Here is a 27,700-nt window from a genome sequence, read left to right on the forward strand (position 1 = left end):
CCCCATTTCTCATGGGAACACACATTTTGGTTCTGTACCAAAAAGGAAAGCTCCTGAAGCAGCAAAAGCATCAGGAGCAACTTTTATTGCGATGTAAACATAGTGGGCAGTACAAAGGTCAGACACTCTCCAGATTTTCAAAATATCTCTTATAAAAGAATTCATGTCTTTCTTTGCCTAAGTGTCTTCATATCTACCATAAAGAGCTTAACTTTCTCAGGAGGAGTGCTATGTCAGAGCGAGCAGATTGCAGGGTTTCTGCCAGAAAAGTCATTATGCCATTAGCTGTAAGCAGCTAGGGGAAGCGTGTGAGGATGTTTCGATGGTTCACAGGTATTTGATCATAGTATGCCACCACAGACCATGCACCACTGTAGCCAATTGTGGGTTTTTTTATCGGGGCCAGTGACAGACTGATGACAACCTGGCTATACTGACGAAGATGAGTTCACCAGCTGGCCTTCATTGACTCAAGGGGAGCTGTGAATGTCTTTTTCTAATCGTCATCATTTCTATTATTTATTCATCTGACAAAACTGTCTATAGCTGTTCAGCTTTTATGCTTCGCCTTTACATTACACCTAAATGCCAAAACTGCAAGGACCTGTAGTACTTATTATTTGACTGGCTAGTTGAGATAGGCAGGTGATGTTGGCTGTTGATAGTGTCAAGTGTTGAACGTCACTCTAAACCCAGTGAGGGTACTGAGCACTGATTGGTATATCGGTATTGTGTTTTAACCAATATAAGTTGATGGTGAGCATTTCGACTACTGGGTCTATTTCCAATGGAGCCACCACAATGTCACTGTAGTTTGTAAAACATTGTATAAAACACATTCAAACAATTCTCAATGTTTACACCCAGTTGGCCAACATGCTTGCAATGTACTTGCATAAACCCTGCACTGTATTGACCACTACCTATATACACTACTTATACTTCTTTTGTCCTAATCACAGGGGTACATTATTCACAGATTGATTAATTTTAGCGATGAAGGTGTGACCTCTGGGTGACAAATGACAAACTACTGGATGTCATAAAAAACACCTAATAGTGGTCATAAAATAGAGACCCCTGAGAGACGCAAGAAACTTGTGCCAAGGACACTACTTGACAGTATTGAGAAGATTGACTCAAACTATCCTTAAAATAAAGACATCTAAGAGTAGCGTAGACTTAATGCTGATGCTGGACTTCAGCTTGAAGTTTGGAATTACTCCAGTGGCCCTGAAAGCTTAATGCACTGCTGCTTGACAAAATGCAAGCAAACAGAGCACAAGCAAATTACAAAACAGCTGAACTACTTTGATTATGAGTATTCTTTATTTGCTGTTTAATTCTGTATTTGGTTCTGTTTCTGTTGTGGAAATGTTTGTTGGATTTGCTTTCATTTTCCTCTATTTGGATGTAATTTCTCAGATTGCAGCGCATTAATCTCTCATGGATGCTGTACAATGTAAAAAGATGATGACATGAATCATACAATCCTATATGTCTTATGTTATTATTATGGAAAGTCAAAATATTTTGACAGTAAATGTAATTTTTCTACTTTTCTTGAGAAAAAATGCTACTTCACAAATTATATCAATCATAAGACACACAATGAACTCACCTATTATGGTAAACCACTGCAGTGTAAGCCTCTTTAGCGAAATCTGCACAGCTTGACTTCCCAAATATCACCTAAGGGAATTTTTAAAAAAAAGCAACATAAAACAAACTCATTCATCCATGTTACAGTGAATTATTACCATATACTAACATGAACTTGCAGAATAATGCAACCTGTCACTGCACTGATGAAAATAAAGCTTTAAATTCTGAAAGTCTGAAGTTTCTAACATAATAAAACATTTGGCAAAGACATAACATTTATGGTATGGTTGACTAGACTGGGATCAGTTCAAAAACAAGAATTGTGTTCTTGTAGAATATGACATACCGGCATTGCATTGTTTGGATCCTCTCCATTCATAAATTGCACTTTCACTGTGATGTTTCGAGCAGAGCCTTGGCGGTTTGCAAAGTTAAGACTCTGAGGGTTCACATACAGCAGGTTCCTGAAAAGACACAAAAAAGGACAAAACAAGGTGCATTAGAGATTATGTCATACCACACCAAAGAGACACGACAAGATAAAAAGCCTGTACAATACAGACAAATTAATCTAGCATAAAACATCCTATATCATAAGTATGACCTTAATGTTTATAGTATGTAAAATGCATATCAGCATTTACCATTTTTTTTTCTGCTAAAAGGCAAATCCAAACATCAGCTTTGGGTTGCAAGTGAGGGATTTCTGAAATCATTGTAATCCCATGTTTTTTTCAGTTATGAGGCCTTACATAGCTTCAGTGAGCAGTCTCAGTGAGCAGTGTCATTTTGTAGAATCCAAAAAACAATGCATAGTGTCATGAAGCAAAAACAGTAATAACATGGGTTTTGTATATGTTAGAGTTGTGCTTTAAAAGAAAAAGCATACAGCTGATTTAAAATGTATGAATACAAATTATGAGTTCTTATTATATAACTTCCAACTATCAAGCAAATAAACAAGCGAGGTTAATGTTTCACAGTACATTTCATAATCACAAAACAGCCTATATAAGAAAGACTAGATACTATCCCTAATAACAATGTCATTTTCCGTCTTCTAAATGACCAGGGTCCACAAACTCTTACTCTGACATTTAGACCTTTGAAGTCTTTGAAAGTGCTTGCCCTAATTACCTACCATGTTACATGAACTGATCAATTCAAGGGGGAGAGGCCTCTGTGGTGGGTAAACCATACTCTGATTGGTGGATATGGGAGGCTTGGCCTGTCAATAACTGTACAAGATGAAACCTAAAGATCCTAAGCTCAGTTTTTCAGAAACATGAGGGAGAAGAGAGGAATGAGGAGTATGTGACTTAATTAATAAGTGTAACAAATAAGAGTTTGTTATTATCCTCAATAACATATTGAAAAGCAAGTACCATTAAAGCTTGACCGGAATAACCTGCTAGGAGGCCACTGGGCAAACATTTTACCTGTTGAGGTACTATTGTGACAAATATATATAAGGTCCCTGTCTCAACAATATATACAATTTGAGCACAGGGCCCATTTAAAAGACACAGCTACAAAATTAGCCAATAATGAAGGCCTTGCCTTAGTTGACATTGTGAGCTCTAGTGTAATGCCAAAAGACACCAAGTGAATCTGGAACTTCTGGCGTAACTAATGGTCTGGGACTCCTGAGAAATGTGCTGCTTTGTTCCACTGGTCATCATGTCACACACTGAAGGAAAGACTGGCATCAATCACACCCAACACTTCTTGAAATTTACACGAAAAATCTCAGTACATGGTGTAGCACCAATCTGACAAAACTAAAACTGACAAAGCACTGTATAAAAAAATAAGTTAAATTATATTGCACATATACAAACTTTCGTCCAACATAAACAGCATGGTGGCTATTTGCTGATTCTGCTTAAGTTAAAAAATGCAAAGCTTTTGTATATCACAGTCCCGGTCATTGTTGCTAGCAGAGGTAATGGTACTGCACTGGTAAAAACACAGGTTACTACACTGTTGGGAAGGGGGAGGAGGCTGCAAAATAGGAAGTGTAAAGTAACCTAGGATCAGCTGACAAACCGCAATGACGTAGTCGATTCTGCGGGGGACGGCTCCACAGAGAACACAGCTGGAACCACAACTGACATGGAAGCATGGGAATCTTTGTCTGATCGTTAGAACTGTACGTATTCCTGTCTTAAGTAAACCTTAAGTTAGCATGTACTAACAGTTGTTGTGGCTGCTTTGAAGTGGGTTGTTGAACTTGAACTGAAATAGACCCCAAGACAAGTTTATTCTGGCAATGCTAAACTATCCATATAAGCACAAATGGAAGTGACTGCTGACTGGTCGGTTCATGTCATCAGATTTAACTTTGATTAATCAATACACATGCCAAGGCAAACCATACACTGCAAACTCTGCAGCACTCCGTTAAAGTTGTAGATGACAGTTATGCATTTTCACTATTTTGGGCTACATAAGGGGAAAATGTCACTGTTTACTTACTCTAAATGAAGACATTCACTCTCAGACAGGTGATGAAGTAACTCAGTGGTATTGGGAAAGTTTCAAAGGTTGAAATAGTGCTGAAAAGAGTGTGAGACTTCCAATGAAAACTGCCTATGGCTACAAAAAAAAGCTAAAATAAAAAGCTCATTACAAAGCCAAAGAAAAGAGAAAGAGATTAAAAAAAAAAGTTTTCTCCAGCTTTATTTACAGTCCAACTTGTGATTTATTCTTCAGAATACTGTCAACAAGCCAAATTTCATGAACAATTAATTTTACATATTTCATCCTGAACCAATGAAATGGATCTGTATACAAGATCCATCAATGTAGAGGCTGTATGTTTATTTTACAGTCTTAAATGCCATGATAGTGATCTAGCACTACTGAATTCAGGGATGAGAATGACAAATGGAAAAAAACTCGGAAAATGTATGCCGAAGGCCCCCCCCCCCCGTTATGTTGTGAGGGTGTTTTGCAGCCATAACTTGGGTCCACTTGCCCCCATAGAGGGAAGGGTCACTGGAAATCAATAGAGTTGTTTTAGGTGATCACCTTTATCCTATGATAAAACATTTCTGTCCTGATAGGCATCTCTTCCAGGATAGCAATGTCAACATCCAAAGGGCACAAGGAGTCAATAATAATTTCATCAGCACCAAAGACATATGAATCGTATGCTATGGGCTTCGCAGTGACCGGATCTCAAACCAATTAAACACAGATGGAAAATTTTGGACCGACATGTTTCACAGCATTCTCCATCACCATCATCAAAACACCAAATGAGGTAGCATCTTTTCGAAGAATAGTCCTCCATCCTCCCTCTATAGATATTATTATGGACATATAGGTGTATCAAAGAATGCAAAAAGAAAAAAAGGCTGACTCATCGAAGAGTCATCCTCTCACCCATAGGCAACATAAGGCATAGAATTACAATTTTTAGAAAACATATCACACAATAACTCAGCAATTGCGAACATGCTTCCAAAAAAAAAACAGAGAACATGACATATTTGAACTGACTGCTAAGGGAATTTAGTGTCATGTCTGTAAATTTGTTCAATAAAAATTCCACTGCAAAACTGAACTTGAGCACAAAGATGGGTAAACCCTGTAAGCTCCAGAGAGAAAGGCTCCAGCAGGTTAGGTTCAAACTCTCCAGCCTCCTGCTGTTAAACCACAGCGCTAACCACTGTGCTGGAATAAAGGACAGTGAATAATGTTACCAGCTTTATGCTGATGAAGCAAATTCCTGGCACACATACTCATTCATGGGCAATTCTTCTTTTCCATACCACCCTTGCTTTCTGCTCTGCTTATATATATTTAAAATAAACTGCATTACTGAGAGCTCAAGGTAGAACCACAAATTACTAGAGAGAGCTCATTAAGATGACTATGTGGTATTTTAAAGTGCACTGTAACAACCAGGGTGCTAAAACTTTAAGCCAAAGCCAAACATCCCAGCATTTTCTGCTATTTGCTGGCTAGGACCTCTGCTCTGTTACTGCCACTTTTGTTCAATGACAATGTTGCATGACAACCACAATAACAGCACAGGACATAACACCAGAAGTCAGAGGAAGATACAAATAGGATGCAGAGGGAGAATGAAGCTATGAGGGAAAAGAGAGGCATACAGACAGCGGACACTGATGGAGAATAAGATACATAAGCTGAATCTCCTTCTATCATCACAGACGATGTGAGATCGATGGACAATAAGACAGACAAGCTAACCACCCTGGTGAGGAATCAAGGGGGCTTCTGTGAGTGTGTGAGAGTTTCACAGAGACATGGCTCCAGGAATTACTCCTGATCACTTCATTAGCACTGATGCATTTCAGACAATTTGAGTAAGCAAGAATAAACCCATAAGTAGTGAGGAAAGAGGCAGACAGCTTGCTTTTGTCGTCAACAATAAAAACAGCAAACTGTTGCTGTGCTACCCTGGTCAGACTACCATGAAGGAACATTTCTGCAGGCCAAATACTAAAGTGCTAGCTGCAAAGTTGTGTCTATGCTACATACCCAGTATTTGCATTTCTCTTGGTTGTTAATGTTTCTGTTAATGTTAACACTCAAAGACTCTAGACAATGCATGCCAATGCTTTCTCATATTCTTGTAAAATGATACAACTTTCTCATATTTGATTAACTGTTGCAAAGCAAATTCCTTTTGGGGAATATTAATTTTTTTCTGAATCTGTGTAACACTATGAATGCTTTTATAATAATGAGACTGATTATCTGACCTGTGAAAATAGACCTCTTTTGACAAGTGAATCAGCAAACATATGTTCTTTATTAGTACAGCCAACAAATTAACCAAAAAACACACAAATTAACAGAAATGCTAAAAAGAAAAGGGGGAAATTAGCAAAATTTATAGACAAGAAACAAATTCAAGCAGATCATATATGAAGCTATAAGTCTTATTCCAGAAATGCAGAACCATGTAAAGTGCCAAAACTATAATATTTATACTCCAATTAAACACTAGACCCAGTAGACCCAGTCATTTCACTGATTACCCCCCTGTGGTTAAAGGTTGGCATATTTCACCTACACTGCAAATCTGCATGAAACAACTTACTAAGAATTTCCCATAAAGACAGTTTTTTTTACGACAGAACTCTGTGCAAAGGAATGATCCTTTAAAAGCTGCAAGCTAATCGCTAAACTATATAGTCCCAATTTCATGTCTGCTGGCATTAAAAAATATCACACAAGGCATGACAAACCTGAAAAAAAATGACAAGACTGAGCAATAAAACCATGATGATGAGTACACACTGTCCAAACTCTCTAACATCATTCATGCCCAGAAGCTCAACCCTGGCACAGATGACAGGCCCACTCCCCTCCCCACACAAAAGGAGAGCCTGGTGCTAGGCTGATTCAGCAGGATGCTAAATCAAACCCAGGAGCATTAATTACACACAGCATTATCAATCAGAGCAAAGTGTGCGCAGGGTTATAAGGTTTGAGATTGATCAGACTGACGATCCATCAAAAACAGCGATGGCCATTGTTGGCTTTCTGCTGATCAGCTAAAGTGCTGCACCACAGATGGAGAGCAGTGTAGGGTAGGGTGTGGGATGGAGAGGGGATTGGGGTTAAATGGTTAGTAGAGAAGGGGAGGGGGGTATATGTCATTTGCTCACTGCTGTGATTTGTTTGTTCGGGAGAGGGAGGGCTCGAGAGGGATTTAGGAGGAGGTGGGGTGCAAAGCTAAAAACAGTAGGGTTTAATGATCAGCTAATCCCCCCCTCCTCTACTGAGAGGGCAGTATATAACACAAGGCAGCCTGCTGCTCTCACATCATTTTAACAGCAAGGAAGTCTAGCTTATAGGCAGAGGGAGAGAAAAGCGTGTTTAGAAGTGGGGAAAAGCTAGAGCTGTACTAGGAAATAGTTCACAAGCCAGGATTGGAGGAGAAGAACATTATGAAGCTGTTATGCCTGTTGCTGGTACTAGCCAGTTCCATTGCTGCTGTCCATCTGGAAACCTCAGGTAGAGATGAGTACCCCACCCTGCCTTCCCACGTCTTCATCACAGCGCCGAGTCCAACTGAGGCAAAGTCTCGCTTTGCCATGCTGGATGATGTTCGCCTACTAGCAAACGGCCTCCTCCAGCTAGGACAGAGTTTACGGGAGTTTGTCCACAAGACCAAGGCCCAAATCAACGACATCTTCCAAAAGCTGAACATTTTCGACCACTCTTTTTACCAGCTCTCGGTGGTCACCTCAGAGATCAAGGAGGAAGAAGAAGAGCTCAAGAAGACCACCAATTTCTTGAAAGCCAACAATGAGGAAATCAGGAACTTGTCACTGGAAATCAACTCTAAGATCAACAACATTCTGCAGGAGCGTACACTTCTGCAGAGCAAGGTGGGCAGCCTTGAGGAGAGGCTGAAGGGATTGTCACAGAGCATGGTCCCTGCTGACCAGATTAGTGAGATCACAACTCTTAAGGTGAGAAGCTACTGAAGCTACAACTTTCTTATTTCAATCTAAGCGGATCAGCTAGTAGGAGATGTGTCCATCAAAAGAAGGAAATGGAGAGCAGACAAGCTTTTAGTGCAACAAGAGCTTTTCTCACATTGGCTGAATAGTTGAAACATGACCCAACGAACTGTGGTAACATCAACCAACATGCCACTTAAACAACTGCTGCAGAAAGAGCAACAGGTCCAAGATAAAACTATGTGGTAACAGTCATTTTCCTATTAGTATGATCTATCGCAGTGCTATATTTATGATTATTGATTAACAATGAATCCTGAACTACATGTTGCATTATTGATTCCAAATCCACTTACATGTTCTCACAAAATACAGGACAGGCTATAGAATTGTGCAACGGTGTACTGCCAGCAACTTAACTCATTACAAATTTTTCTGTGTGTACTTTGGTACAAGTAACAGTCTGTTTCCATCATGATATTGCAAAACTCAACAATTCCACTCACTGCATAAAAACACTACTTGAGGAAATTTGTACAATTTACATGACTCAAAAGCTTCTCTAAACAGCACTGTAAAACACAACAAATGTAAAGGTGTAATGGATGGATAATGGATAGCGTGTCTGTCTTGGTATTTTTTCAGGAAGTAATTGAAGCACAAGAAAAAACAATCACTAATCTTCTGAAAGCTGTGAATGAGCAGCACGATCAGCTTGACCACCAGAAAATCAAGATTAAAAACCTGGAGGAAAAGGTAGTTGTACATATCAGATTGCCTGTGGGGATCTAATATGGCACTTTGAATTACCTATTAATATTCTGCTTTAGCAATGTGGCAAGAGGGATTACTTTATCTTGGGCTAAAAATATTATTAAATATTAATTTGCATTCTCTTGCAGCTCAGCTTTGACAGTTTTCAAGATACAGTGGATAAGCCAATGGATTCAGACCATGCGGCTCCTGATATGTTTGGATATTTGACGGGAAACTCAACTGGCCTGGACACAATTGGTAATGATTCATAACACAATATTCAAAATGTTTTAGTAAATATCTAACGTAAATGCATTCAGTTGAATTTTCTGTACTGTGTTTCAGACTTCCCTGTAGACTGCAGTGAGCTGTACAACAAAGGGGAGTCAAACAGTGGAATCTATGTTATCAAACCAAACCAATCAGAGCCATTCAATGTTTACTGCGAAATGGGATCAGGTGAGTGAGACTTCAGCTATTTGAGTTCTCAGTGACAGCACCGGAAACTCCATTTCTGTATGAGTCACTGACACTTACAAGATAAATCGCTGGCATTTACATGTCTCCAATCAACGGGCAAGGAGTGATACACAAAAGGTTATCAAGCTAGATAGGAGGAGGAAGTTATCCATGAGAGTAGACAATAGGTTGGATATCCTACTGACATTACATATGATAAGGAGTCTTTCTGATCTTTGAGTAAACTTTTGTGTGGCTTGTAGGACAAGAAATATTTCTAATTTCTTCTACAGATGGAGGTTCAACTGTCATCCAACGGAGGGTTGATGGTTCAGCGGATTTTGACCAGACATGGGAAAAGTACGAAAAAGGTTTTGGAGACCTGGAAAGTGAGTACACTCAAATTTGTAGAAGACAAAAGCTGTTTTTTTTAAATTGTAAAAAGCAATATACAGTTTTGCTTTATGCTAAAGAGTTTCATTCAAAAGAAATATTGGTGTGCCATATTCTAAAAAAAATATTCCATTAAATTTACCACTGCTGCTAGTTAGTTTTTGTACAACCAAAAGATCAAAGCACAAAGACATTATGTTAACCCTGGCACAAGTCAAAGAGAAGCAGTAAATATTTACATTTTAGAAGCTGGAAATGGGAAAATGTTGCATTTGTAACACAAAAATGCCATAAACAATTAACTTGCTATGCAAATGGACGGCAACTATTTTTCTGGTAATTCATCAGAATAGAAGCATTGTATACAGCATTATAATGGAGCATTTATAAGTGCTCCCTATAGTCATGGTCACAGGAAGCAAGGATCGTTAAATATCAGCCCTGAACTGAAGAAGTGCCTTCCTGTATTGTCTGAGCACACAGGCAGTTTGGCAGCTTTCCCTGCAACACTTGAAACATTCAGACGGGCGTTCATAGGCTTAGTCATGCTGCATTTGAAAGAAATGGCAGCTAGGAATTTTAGCTGCAACGTTCTTTCACAACTACATGCTTAATGATTATACCTTACATGTTAATACAGGCATGCCTTGTCTAATTAAATACGAGTGACACAAAGTCTATTGGAGGTGAACAAGTAATTGATAAATGAATAAATTAAAGATACATGAGAGCAAAATGTTTTTGAGATTCCCTGCTAACAGATGAACAAACATGTAGCTATCAAAAGAGTTTCTTTCAGGCACGAAACGTCTAAACAAGTTAATCTGATTGATTAATGTGTCATGCAGAGGACTTCTGGTTGGGCCTGAAGAAGATTCACAGCATTACACAGCAAGGAGTTTACACCCTGCGTGTTGATCTGGAGGACTGGAAGGAGGAGAAGCGCTGGGCTGAGTATTGCTTCTCACTGGAAGGCCCCTCCAAGGACTACACCCTTCATGTCAGCCACCTCTCAGGTGACCTGCCTGATGCCATGGCCAACAGCACCGGCATGAGATTCTCCACAAAAGACAGAAATAAGGACAACCACCGAAATTCCAACTGCGCTCGCAATTACACAGGTACAGAGTTACACAAGCTGATTCAGCACAAGTGCTGCTTAATGGCCTGTATCCCCATCACAGCAATAAACAAAACAATGAGCCGCATTGCAGACATTTTTGTAATTTTTCTAACAGTGGTTGCGTAACACGCTTAGAGGACAAAATCATTAACATAAGGCTAATTTGTGTGAACGCAACTAATTTCCTGTTTCCTGTCCTGATCCTTTGGCAGGTGGCTGGTGGTTCAATGCCTGTGGCGACACAAATCTTAATGGAAGGTACTTGTGGTTGAGGGCAAAGGGACGCTCTGTGAGGAGGAAGGGCATTCACTGGAAGCCTGGCACAGGGTCCTCGTACTCCCTCAAGATGACCAAAATCACCATACGACAGGCTCCGACTGCTGATTGCTTCAACTGAGCAGGCCACAGCTTCTCATACAATACTACTGGCATTTTTCACATATGTTAGTATATCTAATGTTCAGTCAAAAGGTTCAACAGTAGGGGGGCGTGGCTTTACATAAACACGTTATCTGTAGTATTAAGCTGACTGCTTCGCATCACCATTTTGTCAGAGACTAATACTGACCAACAGAAAGCAGGTCAAAAATGTCAGAAGTCAGCAAATGCTGAACTGTCACAATGATGCAACCATGACATGTAGGTTGTTAACCTATTGGGACTGACCGAGCAAGAACAGTAGAGCTGGCATTATGCAACATGTGTAGTCACTTGCAAAACAGACATATTGATCCACACCAGCAAACCAATTCAGCGCTGGCTGCAAAATGCCACAGTGTTACAGTAGGATGAAAAAAATATGAAGAAACTATAATTCTAAAACTGACATGTTTAACTATCTTTTTGGTGAATTTATATGTATTTGACTGCTTGTATGTAAAGTGTATTTTATCTTTGCAATGCGAAACTGTACTGCATGTCCCCCGGAGCTACAAACACAAATACCTACAGGTTATAACGTAAAGCATTTAAAATATATAAGTCAACTGCATCTCCGGTATCTAAAAAAGTGTCCATGCTGGTGATTTTTTTTTTTCCAGTGAAGTTTGCTTCTTGCCCAGTTTCATGGGGGAAAAAAGAATCTACAAATTGGACACAATGTCAAAAGCCAAATTCGGTAGAAAATACTGCCTGCTGTTGTAGATGAAGATACCATATTTTCTCAAATAGCTAGTGGGGCCTTTATTTACTTCAACTGCAGAAGGTCAAAGGCCTTTATGTGAAGCAATCTTGTATTTGAGGCAGATGTTTATGTCTAACTCCTCTGTTTAAGAAGCATAGTTTAGTTTTGCAATTAGCTACCATTTCATTTGTTAACGTTACCACAATATGCTGCAAATACAAATTGGAAACCATGTGTAGCTGCGTCAAATTAAAAGCCCCCTAGAGTTTTGGTGAACGCAAACCCTTCAATCTCAACAAGGCTTTTATTATGAAACATCTGCATAGCACATACAACAGCCAGATGGAATTCAAGGATGACAAAGCAACCTAAATTGACTACCGTTATTATTTGAGGAAATATGGTACAAAGCTTTAGCGGCGCACTGATTAAGTTTTTCTCTTGCTTGTTCTATGTTTTTCTTTTTTTTATTCTGTAAAGTATTTAAGCCATGTTCATGCTATTCTATGATTATGCTGGTATCATTAGAAAAACAGAATTTGTGTATTTCCTCTGTTATTGAGTCATATTGACTCCTGTCCATTATTACAACAACTGTACTGTAAATATGCCTCATACTAACACGTCATCCTGCCAAGTAGCTATGTGCACTAACTGATCATATTTATGAAAACAAATTAAACAAATCTGTACAATTAACTATCAAACATCACATATTTCTAAAAATGTTTAAAGAAAATCATGAAAGGTAAACACAAAAATGTCATAGATGGACCTGAAATTGCTTTAGTCAGGGACATATAGTCAGTTGACATACATGTCAGCCCAGACTTTAAATATATATGTAGTGAAGACTTTGAAGTGTTTAAGTTCATTGACAGAAACAAAAAAGAGGGTCAAATTCCTCCAATGTGTTCACATGCTTGGCCAATAAAGCTTCTGAACATAGATTCTGATTGAACACAAAGTTGTAGCCATGTCGGCAGACTATGCTTCAATGAATGTTGCTGCAAAGAAGCGACCAATTGTAGAACATGGAAGCTTCACATGTCTTCAACCAGGTAGCACAAAAGAGGTCTATAATCATGACAGTTTTAAGGCAGATATTCAAGATTGGTGTTTTTTAGTGGTTTTGACACCACAGTGAAATTGACCTGTGACCTCTTGGACATAAAAGTCATCATTGTATCATCATCATTATATCCTCTGTGTGTAAAATTTTGACATCTGACAGGCCTGATTAATGCAAAAATCACATTAACCAAGTAAGATAAATATTAGTGGTGGGACGCTACTAAAAAAATGAATTTAATTAATTAGAGGCTTGGTAATTAATTACAATTACTGGCATTTTTGTCAAATAGCAATATTTGACATAATAAGCAAACTTTTTCAATTCAAATACTTTTTGGTTGATGACTGAATCGATGAATAGACATATACATGAACTTAAACAACAAAAATGTTTGTGTTTCATTTCTATTTATCTGCATTTTTCCTCTGCTACATTCGCAGAACACTGCAAACTCAAAGTGCAATTATAGTGATTATATGCAACATTTTAAAACTTTTTGTAAACTCAGACACTTTCAGTGTCTCGAAAAGTGGTCTATTATGGGATGGCTACATTGTTTGATGGTACCAGGACTGTCGTAGCTAACGTTAGCTCTGCTGCTAACAGCAACATGTTTCACATTGAGCTGATACCGAAGGCTTTAAGTGCTGAAGTGATAAGAAAACTCGTTGCACAATTTGCACACAACCATGCTTTTATCCAAGCTGCCATCGGGAAGATTGTTAAAAGAAAAATTTCCTCCCAACAAGCTCAATCTGGTCTCGTCTTCCATCACTGTCCACCAAACTTTCTTGCGTGCTGACATTACTCAGTGCGTCCTGTGTATCTTCTTCACGGCTGGTAAACAGACTTTAGGTGCATTACTGCCACCTACTGGGCTGGAGTGTTCATTAGTGTTACTGCTGTGCCAGACATTTCGGAACTCAGAAAGGTGCGAATAAATGTGTTATTTTTTTTTTAACAACATTTTTTCTTTAAATATTTAATCTAAATGAACAAGTTAAAGTCCCAACACTAATACATATTTGAATTGCCAATTATTTTGCATATATTCATAGAATTAGGGTTAATGAATTTTTTTTTCTCTGTAGCAGTTCATTGATATCATAAATGCAACACACTATAGTTTTTTTTTATACGCATCATAAAGGTAAAAAAAACAAAAAAAACAAAAACGATATATGGAGTTTTATCTTCATTTTAAATGTCAAACGGGTTGTGACGCCCGGTGTTTCCTTTTCTGTGGGAAACGGTCCAAATGGCTCTTTGAGTGTAAAAGGTTGCAGACCCCTAGTCTAGGTGGACATTTCTGCAAAACTTTAAAGTATTCCCTCAGGGTGAGATATCACATCAATGAGAATGGGTCGGGCAGACCAACAACCCTAAAACTGGATGACTGGTGCTGAATTAGGCGGTCTGGCACCTGGTTATTTGCACACAAACAAGCCCTGTGGTAGTGAGACCTTGTCAGCTGCCAGCTATGTCTGGTAGTACTTATCTCTATTAGTGACCTTGACAAAAATAGCCGTCGTTCAGGTAGAATACATGGACAAAGTACGCAGACCATGTCTGTCAGTGTATGCAGGTCACGTCTGCCCTCGTATTCAGGGTACTGGCAGACATGACCTATGTACACCAGTAGACACAAGGTGAACATTAACAAACCAATGTCAGTCATCATTGTACAAAGCACATGCCGAGACACACTGATTTTTACAGGAGTGATTTTTGATTAAGGGCTTCCCTTAATCGATGGCACAATCACCCATTAACCAACTCACTTTCTAAAAAGCAGCAAAGTAAGAAAACTACTACTGAAATTAGTATTTTTGAATATCGTAGTCCATGTGTAAGCAAACAAGGCTGGCCACCATGACAGGCGGCATGACTGGGCAGCATGAATCACTCTTTCTTCTTGAAAGGTAAGATGGAATGAAAGCAAATGAATATACTCCCCAGGCTAAACTGATTAAACAGAGAAATAAAAGACAGAAGTTGTTCTGTACCTGTATGTGGTGTTTGGCACATATACGTCCCTAGCAGGGAACTCCAGAATCTCCCTGGTGGGGCGTACCCTGCTGTCTGGGTAAGGTTTAACCTGCAGGAGGTCAGGGGTCAAGCAATAGTGGGGGTTCTCTGGAGCTGGAGAAATGTCCAACTTCAGCTGGGCTGTGGTGGACAGTCATGGAGGACAGAAGAGAAAGGGAGGGAAAAGAGAGAAGGGGAAATATTAATTTGAAACAAAGCAGTTTATTTCTTCAAACTTTACATCAAGACAAACAAAGAAATAAAAAGGCAATAATTTCAGTGCTTTTTGTACCTGTGATGGGTCTGAGCCTCCTCAACACGGAAGAAGGCCTTCGCATATCAGCTAGGAACTTATACAAATCCTCATCACTCAGCCTGTCCCCCTCCTGTAGTTGTGGGGTGTAAAAAAACAGGAGATAATTACAAAGAGAAAGCCTAAACATTCTAATATTAACAGGAGGTTTCATTGATATATCTTTGTGTACATTAAAATACATGCACTTCAAACATAAAGTACATTTGTGCATGTACTATACTGTATGTGCAGGTACAGATGCACAGACCTGTTTAAAGAAGTTTGTGATGGTAAGTGTTGCAGGTCTGAAACCTGTCAGACTACATGATTCATCTCCACTGGTGGTCCTTTCCAGAGAACGCCTTCCCATGATGCTAGAGTTCCTTCGTTCTGACCATGAGCCTTTTCTCTCTGCACAGAGATTTTAAAAAATAATTTTTAAAAAATTAAATATGCTTCAATACTTCAAAAACTTGAAACTGTTTTTTAGAACTCTGGTTCCCCCAAACTTTTTCAATATAAAGTTTTTATCCTTTCTGACACAAAAGATACATTATATTTGTCTAAACTGCCTAGTAACAGATGGCAGCATCCACAGTCAGCATCAAAGATACCTTCTGAGGTCAAAGGCTAGACAAACATCAAGGGTCAAACTTAAAATAACATACCAAGGATCAATATGACTAGATCCATTGTTTGGATGTTTTGCTCTCTGCTTGAATTTGCTTTTTTGTACTATTTGTTGTAGGAAAGGTTTTCATAGATAAAGACTGTAAAATGTGGCAATGTATTGACATGTCCCTGAGCCCCATGCGTGACCAGGTCTTTTACGGTCTCTGTCCCCAGATAACTATAAGTGACACTGAGGTTGTAAGTGGCCACACAAAGCAAATAAATATTGTTTTTTAAACAATGTACAAGGAAATGGGTAATAGGTTTACAGATAGCATTGGACACCAAAACAGCTAGATAAGCAGTTTTTAATACCAGAAGGTTCTTGTTGGAGATGTGAATGAAACAATGCATCATGTTGAGGTTCAGCCAATAAGTGAATTAATTCCTATCGCTGTTATTTTTGTATTTAAGTTTTCAAAACAGTGTTCATTACAAAAGCAAATATTGATTTAAATGTTTTTTTCTCTTCACTGTGACTGGTAGACTATATATTGAGATACACACTCTACAGTATGTTTATATTTACAGCCTAAAAGCTAATGTTAAAAGGCTCAGACCTGAGAGGCTCATCTCTAGCTCTGTATCTCTCTCAAGGCTCCCAGCACTGTTAACAATGTTCATTAGATGGATGGCGGTCCATGCAAACGGCATTCGGTAGCGGCCCAGACGCTGGCAGAACTGCTCGGACTGGCCACGAAGCTTCTCCAGCTTCTCCTTGTTCTATCAAGAAAGTTATCTTCATGATTTATTGAAAAATTAACACAGCTTACAACATGTGTTCTTGCAGACTACAAACTAAAGTGTACTTATCAATTTATTCACTGAAAAAAGATTACGTACACTGTGCAACATACTAATAATAAAAATGGGTAGACTGTCTGAAAAGTGGATGCAGTTTGAAATCAGACATGCAGCTGACGTTTCAGATTATCATATAACATCATGAATTAAAATCTATTTTGAGACAATGATTTAGCATTCAACATCTAATTTAAACTGATCATACCTTGGCAGCATCTGACTCTTTGAAGACCATGTAGGGCTCAGCACACTCTCCGATATCGCCTTGCTGCAGTACCTTTTCCAGCTGATGACAAAGCACACAGATTTCAGTAGCTACACTAACATACAGCAATAACAAAGCAGACAAAGACTGACTGTCCAATAGTTCTGTAATAGTATTTAGAAATGCTGCATTAGGGACTACATTTACAACATCAAATAATTTTGTTAAAATGAGAGTACTAATGTAATAATTTCTCCTCCACAGAGTTGATAGGCTAGTGGCTTTCTTCATGTCCATTTAAAGTGTGCCTTTCAGAGTAAGTCTGCACTACGAACCAGAATCTACAGGATGCGTTTTGCTCCCACTGAGGAAATTGTGACAAGTGAAAACAAGTTGAAAGCATTTCCTGATGGCTTTACTGCAAATACAGAGACTTAATCATCTCTTAAGCTACATCAGGTTGTGGTTTATTGGAAGTATTTCTTTTGCCCCATCACTTTTACAGTTATCTTATAATCATGGTCATTTACGATTCAAGCCAACACAGATAAGACAGAGGAAATCATAGTATAACTGTTTTACCTTGATGACCAGGAAGACATCCTGGGAGGGGTAGGTGATGGAGAATACGGCAGAGCGTGCCAGTGTGGAGATGGCTGCCGTCTGAATGTGCGGACGCAACATAGCTTTCGTCTGCTCAGAGTTTAGATCGAAGAAGAAATTCTCTGATATCTAAGGGACACATAGAACAGATAATTGTAAAGGGATCACAGCAAATGTGAAATGGAATCATGACTACACCAGCACAATTGTTATGATTAAAACACATTTTTTATGGATGCACAATAATATTTTCATCATTATTGACCTGGATCGACAAAGGCTTTAAAATTAAACATCAGCCAAACATGGATTTGGACAGGCACAAACGACCCATCAGTTGCAGTTTTGTTTGAAAAATAAACATGGCAGACCTTAAATGTAAGTTGAAGTAATTTTTTCCCAGTGGATGTGGACATTTTCATCTTTTATTTTCATGTCTACATGTGTGAGCTGCCACAATAAGAATGGCAATAATAATGTTAATTCTACTACAAGGAACACTTGATATGCAGTTAGGCAGAAAAACAATATGTGCATACATCAGCAATCAATCAAAATGAGTAGAAAAATAACAGATATTTGCAAAAGTCCAATACCATGCACCCAGATTAATTTTTGATCGAAGGCTGTTATTGTAACATCATTTCTTGCTCACGATGGCTGACAAAAAAGCATTTAAAGTGACAAATTAACCACCTGTAAAATAATGGAGCTGCTATGCAGGCCGATATGTGTAACTGATCAACTTAACAAGACGACTGCTACCCTCTAGTGTTTGTGCGCTAAAGGAGCGCAGAACAGAACAGCGCAAGATGTGCTTGTTCAGATAGATACATAGTTCCAGTGTTTGATTTAACTGCATTCCTAAAAGCATAACAGGCCCACAACATAAAATTTTATCGTCCACTCATCAAATTCATTTTGGCCTCCCAACAATTTTAATGGTTTCCAGAAGTGACCCAACAACTCAGGGCTGAGGAGGCGCTGAAGAAAGCATAACAGCTTACCTTTTTCTTTTCCTTGACATCGTATAAGGCCAAACTAGCAAATATGGGTTCAATTTCGATCTCAAACCTTCAAAGGGGAGGGAAAAAGGAATGGGTCAGCAGAAAGCAGCAGTTAAATAAAAGAGCTACACGGCTTTTATTTCAGAAAAAGGCTGTCCACCACTTACTTCAAGGACAAGCACTTGACGAGTAGCCTCTGGCCAAAGTGTTCTTTAGGTACTTCAGGCACACAGTGGCGCTCAATGGGTTCCTCCTACACATTCACATAGCGGATCACATATAAAAATAATTTCAATTTTAAAAACAAAGATGGAATTCACTGGCTTATTTGAACTGAGTGACCCCAAAAATATTAACTCAAAATGTAAAATGTACACTCACGAGCAGAAAAAGCAGTTTCAGGACTGAAAAAGGGGCATAGTGTACCTCATCAAGAGCAGGGTGCAGAGCAAAGAGTTCACGGTGGCGGTTGGCCTTGCGCTGGTCTTCGTTGTGCCTGTCGATCTCCTCATTGGGGGCACGATCGAGGAGGTGAGGGAGGAGGGCGTCAGGGAGGGAATTCTTCAAGTCAAAGATGCTGCAGGCCCAGCTGCCCCGTGGAGTGTCATCAATAGACATTGATCGCCGCTTCAGGTCATCCTACAAGACAACCAAATTACAACATGTCTCACAGAATAACCAACTCACATATCATTGCAAAGTTTTGAATACATATGGGCACTGAAAGCCATATCCTTATACTAACAATCTGAAACCCTCAAGTGTGGTTTAAAAAGGAAGACAAATCAAAGACAATAACAAGAAGTAAATTTCAGACAAACTGGATACAGTGACAGAGCTGCTTTGGTAATTTTTTCACCCTCTAGGTAAACACAAGAAGTCAGATCATTCTTTGCTAAAAGATGTAATACCTGGTCATCCTGGTAGCTGCTGTTGTCTGGCATCTCATCAGCCTCAAAAACTTGTTTGGGTAGGCCTTTCTGGCGCTCCTTCTGTTTGTCCAGAGTATTGGGATTAAAGCCTGTACCGAGCTTGTGATATCTGAAGGAGCAAACAATGATTAGGATACTGTCAATACCTTAAGAACATACATATTTTACAAATTTAGTACAGATGTTAACAGCAAATAAGTGTTTATTTTTATAAAAAACATGAATATTCTCATAAGGAGAAGCCTTACTTTCTGTTGACGACAGCCCAGTCTTCTGTGTACGATCTGACACAGTCTCTGACATGAGGATCGGTGTCCCTGCAGCCAGACAGATTCAATCAATCAAACAAGTTTTGTTGTAATAGCAGAGTCAGATTTTAATTTCATTAGTATAAGTGCATATAGATGGCTGGCTACTATACTAATGCCATTTAATCTTTCTGACACACCATACAGTCAAGTACATTTACACAGATCAGCCACAACAGTAGAAGCACTGACAAGTTAAGTGAATAACATTGATCTTCCTGTTGCAATGCAAGGTTCTGCTGGGAAACCTTGAGTCCTGGCATTCATGTTGATGTTACTTTGACACACAACAGCACACCCCCACAGGGCAATGGCACTCCCAAGTGCCAGCGGCCTCCCAGAGGAGGACATCGTGCACAAGTACACAACAATAACGGCTCAAAAATGTCTGGTGGAATAACCAAGCCCATGGCGTTCCAATTGCTTCCAAAATCCCCATATCTCGATCCAGTCAAATATCTGTCGAAACAAGTTAAATCTGCAGAGGCCCCACGAGACCCCAAGGATTCTCTACTAATGTCCCAGTGCCAAAAATCACAGGACACCCCAGTGGTCATGTGTCCATGGCTGACAGATCACAGCTGTTTTGGCAGCAGTATTAGGCAGATGGTTTTAATGGTGTGGCTGATGGGTGTACAGTGTGTCACCTCTTCTGAAATACCAAGAGCCAGAGCTACAGTAAGTAATTAGGTCAAGAATAAACACCTTGCAAAGTGTTTTAACTTTTAGTACGTGTGCAGTTTAACCAGACACCTACGATTTAGCGGTTTTGTTGCTGTTCAAAATTCTTGTGCCACAATTGAACTGTAAGTAAACACAGCAACAGCTGAGCCTCAGCAAATAGGGAGAAGGAAAAAAAAAAAAAAGTTTCTAAATGAGAATCACGCAAATGTAATTCAAAATGTTTATCATATTTGACCGAATCAGGAAGTCCAAATCAGCTGAGGGTATGTAAAGGTCTTAAATTAGGATGTAAAAACATAATTTTAGCCATTTGCAAACTGGTTTCCTGAGTCTGAGGGACAGCTGCACTGCACAGGAGAGATTTTTGTAAATGTTGCCTCAAAACACCAAGGACAACATGTAGTTACAATGCTTAAAAAAAATAAGAAACAAGATCAAAACTAGCCATAAGTGTAAATTCACAACTGATATTTTTAGTTTAGATTACATGTCATTTTATTGACAAGTTGCCAAAAAAACAGACCACCAGAGGGTGCTTTGCCTCCATGTCATCCATACAATTATGGAGCCCACATGTTAGCCTTCTGTCTTTTTACACATAAAAAAGACAAGGCAGCGAGAATGCTGAAAAGATGTGGCCAAAAATCTAAAGAGGGAGACCTGGCATGTGATAACGTTAATTTTAATCAAAGTGCAGAATCACAATGGAGCATAGTCCCAATACACTGTACAATTAAAGAGGATATGTGGGGCTGTCAACTTTATTTATCCATCCATCCATTATCTATACACCGCTTAATCCTCACTAGGGTCGCGGGGGGGGCTGGAGCCTATCCCAGCTGACTCGGGCGAAGGCAGGGGACACCCTGGACAGGTCACCAGTCTGTCACAGGGCTACATATATAGACAAACAAGCACTCTCACATTCACACCTACGGGCAATTTAGAATAATCAATTAACCTCAGCATATTTTTGGACTGTGGGAGGAAGCCGGAGTACCCGGAGAAAACCCACGCATGCACAGGGAGAACATGCAAACTCCATGCAGAAAGATCCCGGGAAAGCCGGGACGCGAACCAGGGACCTTCTTGCTGCAAGGCGAAAGTGCTAACCACTACGCCACTGTGCAGCCCCAACTTTATTTATATATTTCACAATTTACTGAATTTAGATTACATCTAAAACTTAATTTTTTATGATTCATATGTCTGCTAAATATTTATTTTGTTTGTTGTCCTCTTCCTAACTTAATCCCTAAAATGTACCAAATTTAAATATGTATAAATTGAATGATTTACTAAGGCAATTTGTAGATTTAGCAAACAGACAGACCTATTAAAATTTTTTCAATCATTCTTTAGTCTATTTCATATTAAGAATTTGGATTACAAACATTTACTAAGCTCTCTGGATCATGTGCAACACTTACTGTTGTTAAATGAGACAAACTCAATAGTGTCAGAGCAAATGTGGTGTGAGACTGTGTTTAACTCCACCCTTGCGACTTAAACCTCTTTCAGCCACAGAGCACCCTTACCCTTCCTCTGGAACAGCTTGCACCACTGTGCGACACTCCCTGGGCGTGTAGATGACCTCAATGTCATCTGGAGGAAACTCAATCAGATCTCTCAGGGGACCAGACTCAACGATGGGAGGGTGAGTGATGAGATACTCCTCAAAATCCACCGGCTCCACTGCCTCCGTGAGGGGAACCTGGTGGGCAATGAGAAAGAGTGACAGGGAGAGATCAGAAGGACGGCAAAAGTAAATTAGCTGTGATGACATACTCAGCTGCATGGTCCTCCTGACTACACTTATTTTCATTGTACAGGAACGTCTTGGTTAAATTTCAAAGTCACTACTTTTCTGTAAATGCTTTTTGGGACCCATACAGCCTTAGATGAAAGCGTTATGGGCTAGTACTCATTCCATTACTTTACACCGCGCACAGCAAAACAGATCTTAACTATGAGGTTATTTCTGTTATTTCTGTTAAGGGAGCAGTTCTACATCACGGATCACCTTTAATTTCAAATACAAAAATCAATTCTGAGAAAGACACATCTGTGATGTCCTCAAGCTGATACAAGCAACCAGATTATCAAGTGTGCGACTTCAAGCAAGGGCTAATGGTTTCACCGGTCTTAGCCTGCTTCTAAAATGAGGAGCCCAGGGGGAATCTGTTTCAGCAGCTTCATTTTATGTGAATTTGTGTGTGTGTGTTTGTGTCTGTCCCTCAACTCTCGAGGAATTTAAACACAAATACCTTTCACAGTTTAATTAAAAACCAACTGTAGCCTAATTAAGGAGGGAAGGGGAAGTATTTGCTGGTGCTTGGGCTCAGGGCTGCTTAGGGTCAATTGGCAATTCCCCTTCAACAAATACTGTGACTGAGCGACATGTAAGTAGTCCAACAAATACTGCAGCACAGACTGAATGCTCTGTACGGGCTAGTCAGTGGTTGTAGCTCAGTTACTCAGATAACCACTAATTCAACAGAAAAAAAAACTCTCATCTCAAGCTGAAATCATGAATTAATATTTGATGATACATTCTTAAGATGAAACCCACATCTTAAACTGATAAATATCCATCCATCCATTATCTATGCACCGCTTAATCCTCACTAGGGTCGTGGGGGACTGGAGTCTATCCCAGCTGACTTAGAGTGAAGGCAGGGGACACTATGGACAGGTCACTAGTCTATCACAGGGCTACACGTAAAGACAAACAATCACACTCACATTCACATCTATGGATAATTTAGAGTTACCAATTAACCTCAGCATGTTTTTGGACTGTGGGAGGAAGCCTGAGTACATGGAGAAAACCCAGGCATGCACAAGGACTGCATGCACACTCCATGCAGAAAGATTCCAGGCCCAGGCCGGGACGTGAACCAGGCATCTTCTAGCTGCAAGGCATCAGTGCTAACCGCCAAACCACTGTGCAGCTTAAACTGATAAATATGCAAAATTAAATTTAAACCTACACAATGCATTGCAATTCAAAACTGCAGTCAGAGTTACTAAATCACAGTGGCCAGAAAAAACCCAGAAATCATATGTCTTGGAGCCGAGCACAGCACATTTTGGATTTCAACCAAAAGACATAAAAGGCTTTTGAGAAGGTGATTCATCATTTCATGTACTCACTGTACTAACATATATGACACCAGAATTATATTAAGGCAAATGGGAAGGATCAGCAGTATCGCTACTGTTAAGAGTAGAAACACTGACATTCTAATGTAGGCTGGTTATAATGTTTTATGTTCTGACGGGTAATTATCCCTTCTCTTATCCCTCTGCTCAGCTGTCAGAGTTACTGTCCCTATCTAAAATCTTTGTCCTGCTCATGTGGACACACAGACCACTCATTAGAAAGCCAGTAACAAGTATATATGGCCAAGAAATAAGCTTTCTCCAAAAGAAAGAATGACATCTGGTTTCTCTGATCCGCTTCCCTGTTTAGAAGAGAGAGTGTTCTTATTTACATAATGTTTAGTCAACTGAGCAGAGAGAGCCAACTATGAACTGTAAACTGTTTACATGTAAACACAATCAGTAATCAGTGGTCATTCAGACTACTCACTGTGTTGCTTGTTGTGGTCCCAGCATTGAGGTTTTTGAAGAGCTGTGGGGAGCCTCCATACTGGCCAGCTATCTGCTTCCTAACCTCTGCTGCCACAGTCCTGCAAACAGAGGAGAGGCAGATTAAGAGAGGAAGAGAGGGAAGACAGTCAATATCAAATGTGTGTGTAGTTACCATGAACCACAAACTGCAGCCTTACTACTACTAACAATAATAAGTAATAAACTCACAGTGCAACGTTTTCCCAATATTTTTTACCACAACAAAGTTGGTATCACACTATGCAGTTAATTCTGCAATGAGTAAAACTAAAATCTATTTATCTATGATGCATCATGATCAGTACTACAAAGAATTCATGTGTAACTATAGAGGAACATGTCCCCTAATTAAGATATAAGCTTGTGTCAAACGTGTGCAGTGAAAGACGCATGTTTGTGTATGTACCAAAAGAACATTGCACAATCACAATAGCGGTGCCAACTTTTCAACCTTGTAAAACAAGACACACTAGAATATCAAGCATAGTATTTGTACCAATGACTGAGAAGAAGCAGCTATTTCACTAGAAAACTAATCAAACATTTTAAAGCCTTTAACCTTCAAGTATCGGTGATATTTAAGATTCAGCTCGATTGCAATATGTATTTTAAGTTCCCAGAGAACGCCAGGAACTTAGTGGTTGTTGCAATGTGGCGAATATCATGTGAAAAGGTTTTCTCATGATTCCAATCCAAAGACACTCCTGTTATCCAGCTAAACATACTGCTGCTTGCCTAAAGAAATTCAAAGAAAAGAAGCATAGTCATAAATACCGATGGATGAAATGTCGACTTAATTGCCCTGAGCAACAGTTAAAGCAATGGACTGGAATGTTAAATACGAGACAAACTAACATGGAGAATTATAGTTCTTGCTCTTTGAGGGCTCTCTCTCTCTGCTTCTGCTCATAGCTTCACTGTGTCACCTCAGACACCATCGTACAGTATATTACAGCCACACAGAGAGGACAGAAACAAATAAAAATCGCTGGACCCGAGTGGTCAGCACAAAGCTCCTGGTGTTCGACCGCTGCTGTAGTCACACACATACGAAGGTCCTTTAAATCACAGCAACCACCAAACCCACTCAGAGACCTTTGCCTTGAACAAAACAACAACGCAGCAAGTAGCCCAAAGTGAGACAAACAAATAACAAATTAAAATCAAGGAAAAAGGCTACACACAAAAGACTCAAGGTTATTTTACACAGGTAACACAAAGGCTATGATGATCCACGGTTATGATTAACTACATTTTTTCACTACACTTTACCTCATGAGCAACAAACTACCCATTGTTCTTGTCCTTCTTCATCCTGAAAGCAATATCACAATACCTAGTTTGAAAATGACTTTCAACTCTTGGTCTTACTGCAGTAATGGAGAGCCAAGATTAGCTGTGAGTCAGTCAGGGAGGTTATCACAAATGTCACAACCAAGTCTAGTTCCCTAAAACCCCCATGGTGCTCATTCATCTATCAAAAATATACTGTACACAAACAGGTACAAACAGGATACTTAAAACAACACTGCAAACCAGAACTTATCGTTTTAAGCTGGAAAGCTAAAACGAAAACGGCACAATCCAGCCTGCCAGCTTAAGATGAACATGATAATGTTCTGTAGTAGTGATCCAGTGGCCTCTACAGTGCAGTGCTGTCATCGAAGGAGAAAAGCAGAAACGCTGAACCGACAAACACATTCCACAGTCCTCCCCAATGGCTCTTACCAGGCCTTTACTTAGCACTGGTCACTGCACAGAGGAATAACTTGATTAAGTCAATATGCTTTACGGCGATCACTTCAAGATGGTAACAACAACTCCCTGGGCCAAAATAGAAACTAGCAGCAACTCAGTATTATAAGCAAACCATTCAACGAAAGCGCATCGGAAACTTCTGGGCCATCTACCTAAAAATGTGACAATGGTTAATTGGCTACTATTACGAAAATTAAGTATACATAAACAGGTACAAAACAGATTTTTTTTCCCACTGTCAGATGAATAATTTAATAAGAACTACTTTTTCATTGTTATTTCCTTTCTTGCACTGAGATGCCCACACTTACCCAACAGACGAAAAACACATAAACTCATGCAAATTAATGCATTCTGACACAGTTAATGCGTTCAGCTGTGTTGAGCCTGGGTCACTACTTATCACGACAGCATAGTTTGTCATGACAGTTGACAATTTAAGATATATGTGGTATTACTGTGTATGTTTATCAGCAGATTTGTTAGTTAACCATCCAACTACCTCCAACTATTAGGCATCTCTGAGATTAACCTGCCAAATTAACCTGCCACGGGCATGTCTGGTTTGCATAAACCACTGCAAAATCCAAATAATTAGATGTGGATTTGATTAATGGAGCTAGATTTATGCTCATTGAATAACAAATAAAGGACCCTATAAGTATTAACTAGATAAATTTTAAACCAACAGATAAACAAGTAGAGTTAGTTCAACTACATTAACCATCATAAAATAGAAGAGGAAAACACAGAGGAGCCTTTGGAAATTATCAACAGTTTCTCTTTCTTTTCAAACGCCTCAGGTCTCAACAATGAACTCCCCAGGAGTGTAAATTCAAAATTTTCCCCTGGTAGAGATGTTGACACACAGGAAGAAGTGGACCAGCAAGCTGGCAGGCATATACTTGCTCAACAAATACTTGAATGACTTGACTGACTGTGCATTAAGAGATCAGTAATAACAGTGATTAGACATGGCCATGCTGATCTCTACATTATAACTATCCATCTCAACTGGAACTGTGACTGGGATGATGGTGTTTGACAGCTCTCACAAAGCCCTTTGTTAAAGAGATTACTTGGATCTGTCTGAGGGGCGGGGAGGAGATTAGAAAATCGGTGTTTGATAGCAGTCGAGGGAGGCTTTTGTTTTAAGTGAGATATGAGCTCTCTCCTTTCAAATGTGGTCAAGCCAGAAACATTAGCCCAACAAAGTTCAGTCACATCTCTGGCAGTGTCAGTAGTACCTAGCAGCCCATCGTTAGCCGCTGTGGGCGAGACAGCTAGCTGCCCAAAATTAACGGTTTTCAATTTACAGCAGCGAAGTCTATTTCGGTACGGTTAATTATTAAAACCCGAACTCCATCCCAGTCGGAGTACATTCATTAATACGACAATATCGCCCCTTTGTTAGCATTCAATGTAAAAGCCGAGCTAGCAGTGCTGCTAGTCTGTCTGGGTGGGTCTGAGCATCTCTGCCGTCTACAGCTAACAGCGGCTAGCGGAGCAGCAGGCTGAGCAGGCGACTGGGCCTCCTTCACAGGGTTCCCCAGCGGTGGGCTCACAGCGACCTACATGGAGGCGACCCGCAGCGCCGTGTGCATTTTAACACCTCGTTTCCGACACGCGAGTCTTTACCTGCTGATTTTTTGGGCGAAGGCGCGGCGTTCAGCCATGGCAGTGGCCGCTGATGTGCTTTAGCGAAATTCCCAGGCAGGCAGGGAGCAGGCAGACTCCGCTTTCCACTCACTCACTACGGCCACAGGGAAAACGGGAAAACGG

The 27,700-nt window shown here is 39.7% G+C and overlaps 2 protein-coding genes across 20 annotated transcripts in view; one reads left to right on the forward strand and one right to left on the reverse strand.

Annotated features, from left to right (window-relative positions):
* dock7 (dedicator of cytokinesis 7) overlaps nucleotides 1-27,700 on the reverse strand; it is a 57,190-nt gene extending 29,490 nt beyond the window's left edge. For all 19 annotated transcript variants that reach the window (XM_023280525.3, XM_055004427.1, XM_023280521.3 and 16 more), the window contains exons 1-16: nucleotides 27,557-27,700; nucleotides 24,120-24,219; nucleotides 22,063-22,238; nucleotides 19,781-19,849; nucleotides 19,512-19,641; nucleotides 19,027-19,239; nucleotides 18,768-18,853; nucleotides 18,601-18,667; nucleotides 17,573-17,722; nucleotides 16,991-17,071; nucleotides 16,542-16,704; nucleotides 15,578-15,720; nucleotides 15,307-15,400; nucleotides 14,993-15,155; nucleotides 1,952-2,069; nucleotides 1,622-1,692 (exon numbers count right to left, since the gene is read on the reverse strand). In XM_023280525.3, coding sequence (XP_023136293.1) covers nucleotides 1,622-1,692; nucleotides 1,952-2,069; nucleotides 14,993-15,155; nucleotides 15,307-15,400; nucleotides 15,578-15,720; nucleotides 16,542-16,704; nucleotides 16,991-17,071; nucleotides 17,573-17,722; nucleotides 18,601-18,667; nucleotides 18,768-18,853; nucleotides 19,027-19,239; nucleotides 19,512-19,641; nucleotides 19,781-19,849; nucleotides 22,063-22,238; nucleotides 24,120-24,219; nucleotides 27,557-27,594 — 1,862 coding nt within the window. In that variant the 5' untranslated portion in view covers nucleotides 27,595-27,700. The remainder of the gene's footprint in view (nucleotides 1-1,621; nucleotides 1,693-1,951; nucleotides 2,070-14,992; nucleotides 15,156-15,306; nucleotides 15,401-15,577; nucleotides 15,721-16,541; nucleotides 16,705-16,990; nucleotides 17,072-17,572; nucleotides 17,723-18,600; nucleotides 18,668-18,767; nucleotides 18,854-19,026; nucleotides 19,240-19,511; nucleotides 19,642-19,780; nucleotides 19,850-22,062; nucleotides 22,239-24,119; nucleotides 24,220-27,556) is intronic.
* Nucleotides 7,406-12,772, forward strand: angptl3 (angiopoietin-like 3). The gene is made up of 7 exons (XM_023280528.3): nucleotides 7,406-8,066; nucleotides 8,703-8,813; nucleotides 8,960-9,071; nucleotides 9,159-9,272; nucleotides 9,566-9,661; nucleotides 10,514-10,786; nucleotides 11,001-12,772. The coding sequence occupies exons 1-7, from the start codon at nucleotides 7,539-7,541 to the stop codon at nucleotides 11,183-11,185; spliced, it is 1,419 nt and encodes a 472-aa protein (XP_023136296.1). The 5' UTR covers nucleotides 7,406-7,538; the 3' UTR covers nucleotides 11,186-12,772.

The sequence above is a fragment of the Amphiprion ocellaris genome, chromosome 2, assembly GCF_022539595.1.
Source record: "Amphiprion ocellaris isolate individual 3 ecotype Okinawa chromosome 2, ASM2253959v1, whole genome shotgun sequence".
In the NCBI taxonomy this organism is placed as follows: domain Eukaryota; kingdom Metazoa; phylum Chordata; class Actinopteri; family Pomacentridae; genus Amphiprion; species Amphiprion ocellaris.

Coding starts and splice junctions, on each gene's coding strand:
- angptl3 (XM_023280528.3), top strand. CDS start 7,539: ATGAAGCTGTTATGCCTGTTGCTGGTACTAGCCAGTTCCATTGCTGCT. Junction 9,273..9,565: donor TTACTGCGAAATGGGATCAG/GTGAGTGAGACT, acceptor TTTCTTCTACAG/ATGGAGGTTCAACTGTCATC. Junction 9,662..10,513: donor AGGTTTTGGAGACCTGGAAA/GTGAGTACACTC, acceptor TGTGTCATGCAG/AGGACTTCTGGTTGGGCCTG.